At 43.7% G+C, this 4,136-nt stretch overlaps 1 protein-coding gene across 1 annotated transcript; it reads right to left on the bottom strand.

Moving 5' to 3' along the window:
- Window positions 1-613: 613 nt before the first annotated feature.
- Window positions 614-3,177, bottom strand: LOC113179771 (protocadherin beta-15-like). Its single transcript, XM_077796603.1, has one exon. The coding sequence runs from the start codon at window positions 3,087-3,089 to the stop codon at window positions 708-710; it is 2,382 nt and encodes a 793-aa protein (XP_077652729.1). The 5' UTR covers window positions 3,090-3,177; the 3' UTR covers window positions 614-707.
- Window positions 3,178-4,136: the final 959 nt, after the last annotated feature.

Raw genomic sequence — 4,136 nt, 5'->3', positions numbered from 1 at the left:
ATCTATATATAAATACACCTGTTAAGTAATTTTATCAGGATCATAACTCCAGTTAGAGTTGAGCCTATAAGTCTTTTCTGCATTAATCTATATGAGAAAGAATGGGTGATACAGCTGTATTTTATGAACTGACATGTATTTTACAGTGAAAGTCTAATGATTGCAAGCATAAAATTGAAATAAGTAATTTGAAATTACCCATATGGCTGCCTATTTGACAATAAAAATAAAAACAGGAAGCTTGGGAAGAAAATGGATATTAATGAACATAAACCAATTACATTCCAAATAGAAATAAGGTAATTGAAAAGTTATAGCTGTGTAAATAATAAAAACCAAGACTTCCAGATTTTAAAATAAAGTATGATAAAAGAGGAATTATACATTTTCATGTAGTATCATATAGTGGGAAATGTACCTTTAAATTTTGAGATAGAATTATTAGAACTGGTTCACATTCATATATGATCCTTTGGGAATAAGTAATAAAAATTTAATCAGAAATAGAAAGTTTCCTGATATAAACTATTTACTCACAAAAGAAAAATTCGAAAATAATTATACAGCAAACAGGGCAACAAAATTAAAAATAACAATTCTAAATACTACTAGAAAAAAAGAAAAATAGTAGAATTAAACATCACTATGAAGTTAAAAAGGAAAATGAAAGCGAAAGAGGCAAAATTAATATAACCAGCAGATAAATTTCAAATACCTAAATTATTCTGGAGGGTTGGAATATCCTCTAATTTTCTTCCAGAGTCTTGTGTCAGAATATTAGGGAATATAGGCTTCAAGAATCTGAACTCATTACTCTCAGAGTCTCCTTTCAGGCACACCTCATACTGGTAGCTCTGAGACAGGGTCCCTGTGCTGCTGACATCCATCAGGTGTCCAGGAAAGTGGCCCTCAGGCACCGAATAAACACCCAGCGGCGCCGCCCTGCGCCTCCTGCACAGCCTCACAACCACGAACACCAGCACAGAGAAGAGGAAGAGCGATGACACAGAGGCCAAGGCGATGACCAAGTAGACAGTGAGCGAGTCCCCCTGCGCGCGCTCGGGCGCCTCTTCCGGGAGCGGCAGGTAGGGCTGGGAGAAGCCATCCACCAGCAGCACGTGCAGCGTGACGCTGGCAGACAGCGGAGGCTCGCCATTGTCCTTGACCAGCACCACCAGCCTGTGCCTGGCGGCGTCGCGCTCGCTTAGCAGCCTGGTGGTGCGCACCTCGCCATTGTGCGCCCACACGCCAAACAGCCCTGGCTCCGTGGCCTTGAGCAGCTGATATGACAGCCAGGCGTTCTGGCCCGAGTCTCCGTCCACCGCCACCACCTTGGTGACCAGGTAGCCCTGCTCTGCCGCCCTGGGTACCAGCTCTGTGCAGGGTGCAGTGGCGTTCTGCATCGGGTACAGCAGGAAGGGCGAGTTGTCATTGTCGTCCAGCACCACCACTCGCACCAGCGCCTGGCTGCTGAGTGCTGGCGAACCTTGGTCTGTGGCGCCCACTTGGAACTCGAATGACTGCAGGGCCTCGAAGTCCAGCGCCCTCAGCGCGAACAGCTGCCCATTGTCTGCGTTGATGGAGACCAGCGAGGCGAGGGGCAGGTGCGGGTCCTGATTTGGCAGCAGTGAGTAGGTGATCTGGGCGTTGGTGCCTGAGTCTCTGTCTGTGGCGCTGACACTGCCTATGTGCAGGGCGGGCTGGTTGTTCTCACGCACCAACAGCGTGTATGACGTTTGGGTGAAGGCAGGGGCGTTGTCGTTGACGTCCGAGACGAGGATTATTATGCTGTGCTCGGTTTTCAGCCTTGGTGTCCCCAAGTCAGTGACAGTAATAGTGATATTATACTGGGCTCTTGTCTCTCTATCCAGAGCTCCTTCTGTTACCAGCCTGTAGAAGTTCTCAACTGAAGGTTTCAGCGTGAATGGAACATCATCTTGGATGGAGCAAACCGTCCTTCCATTTTCCCCAGAGTCTCGGTCCCGAGTCCTAAACAGAGCCACTTCTGTCTCAGGGGAATTTTCGGGAATAGGGCTGGTAAATGATGAGATAGTTAGTTCTGGGGAGTTATCATTAACATCCAACACTTTGATAGAAACAGAGCATTTCCCAGAAAGTCCTCCCCCATCAGATGCCTCTATATCTAGTTCGTATGAAGATATGGTTTCAAAATCTAGCATTTTAATTAGTCGAATTTCTCCTGAAAGGCTATTTAGCTCAAAAGTTTTTCCTATCTCTTGAGAACTATAAAAAAGCGAGTATGTTATCTGTCCATTTGCTCCAGCATCTAAATCCCTAGCAGAGACCTTGACAACTAGGGAACCTATAGGGCTGTTCTCTGGGACCTGCACCTCATAGAGTATCTGCTCAAACTGAGGGGCATTGTCATTGACATCCAAGACCAGGACACGAATCTGAGTGGTGCCAGATCTTGGTGGAGAGCCGCCATCCAGCGCTGTCAGGGTTAATCTGAACTCAGACCGCTCCTCGTGATCTAGCTCTTTGTCCAGCACCAGCTCCGGGTATTTCCGGCCATCTCCCCGTTTGATTGTGGAAATATGGAAATGAGAGTTGGAACCAATATTGTAGTGTTGAACGTTGTTGTTGCCCACGTCCAAGTCCTGAGCTTTCTTCAGAGGAAAAACAGTACCAGGGGGGCTATTCTCTAGGATTTTTAGCATCATTTCTCTTTCAGAAAACTCAGGAGAATGATCATTTATGTCTCCCACCAGGAGCTCAGCTCGAAATACCTCCAGAGGTTTATTCAGTAACACTTGGAAATGCATTACACAGGGCTCGGTGGGGCCGCAAAGCTGCTCCCGGTCTAATTTTTCATTTAATATCAACTTCCCGGTCTGCAGATCCAGCTGCAAACGTGGTTCGTTATCCTCAGAGGCCACCCGGGCTCCCCGCGCAGCTAGCTCCCCCATTCCTAGTTCTAGATCCTTGGCCAGGTCAGCCACAAAAGAGCCGCTCTCAGTTTCCTCCATCACAAAATAGCGTCGGAGTCCCCAGCCTGCCTGAGCCACTCCGGATAAGAGAAAGAGAATCAGAACTTGCCTTTGTTTGCGCACCCTTCCGGACTCCATCTTTACTTCTGCACACACCTTTACAAGAACAGGGGTCAGTAGTACCTTATGGAGCAATGGAACTGAGACACTGGTCAATCTTTTAGTTGATAACCTGTCTGGAAAGGTAGGTAAGCAGCATTCTCTGGAGACTTACTGGTCCGGCTCTGTTTACAGGCTTTTCTTTTTTAACTGGGAATCTGAAGTAGAGTTCCTAGCATTTATTGGCGTTTCTTTCTTTTAAAGCATTAGCCTGCAGCGCCACCATGCGTTACTTTTGCTTGGAAATAAATTGCTACAATGTCTTTATCTAACTTTTAGAAGTTTGGAAATTGGGGAAAATATGTAATAACTAAATCATGCAATTATAATTTTTTATTTCTTCATTCAAAGAAGTATAATTGATATCTGTGTCCCTGGTTCTGAAAATACATCAGTAAACAATCCAGACATGCCCCTGACCTTCTAAACCAATATTCTGGATAGGAGTGCTCTGAGGAAAACAGAGAAGTGAAAGAAGGCATAATGATCATTCATCTTGTAAAATTAAGGACACATAGCCATGTGATTTTTAAAAAAGTATCAGCAATATGCTTTGCCCTCGATTTACTTTCAAATGCTTGATATAGCTCAGCCAGTAAAAACCATAATACTGGCCAGTAAATTTTTCAGTCATAGGAAAATGCATATGAAGGTACTTTTACATCTCTTGCCCTGTTTTTTTCTTACTAACATTTATCATTTGTCATAGCATGGATGTACATATTTATTTCTTTCCTATGTCATCCATAAATACTAGAACTTTGTTTTGTTCATTCTGCACCCCCCAAATAATCCTTGGCTCATAGTAGATGCTCCATAAATATTTGTCAAATGGACCAGTGGATAAATCACAATTAATTTTAAAATTCTGATAGATGGATTCTTCCCCTATTATAGACATCTCTTCTTTTTCTGGGATCCCAGTTGTTAGATAAGCTCTATTAAATAAGACAGAATATTTCCAAGTGTCTATTTTTGATACATCAAGCATTTAAAATAATTTGAAACAATTCACAATGATATGAA

The sequence above is a fragment of the Urocitellus parryii genome, chromosome 1 (genome assembly GCF_045843805.1).
Source record: "Urocitellus parryii isolate mUroPar1 chromosome 1, mUroPar1.hap1, whole genome shotgun sequence".
NCBI classification, from domain to species: Eukaryota; Metazoa; Chordata; class Mammalia; order Rodentia; family Sciuridae; genus Urocitellus; species Urocitellus parryii.
The sequence above is the reverse complement of the archived record's forward strand: the minus strand, read 5'-3'. Positions and strand labels throughout refer to the sequence as shown.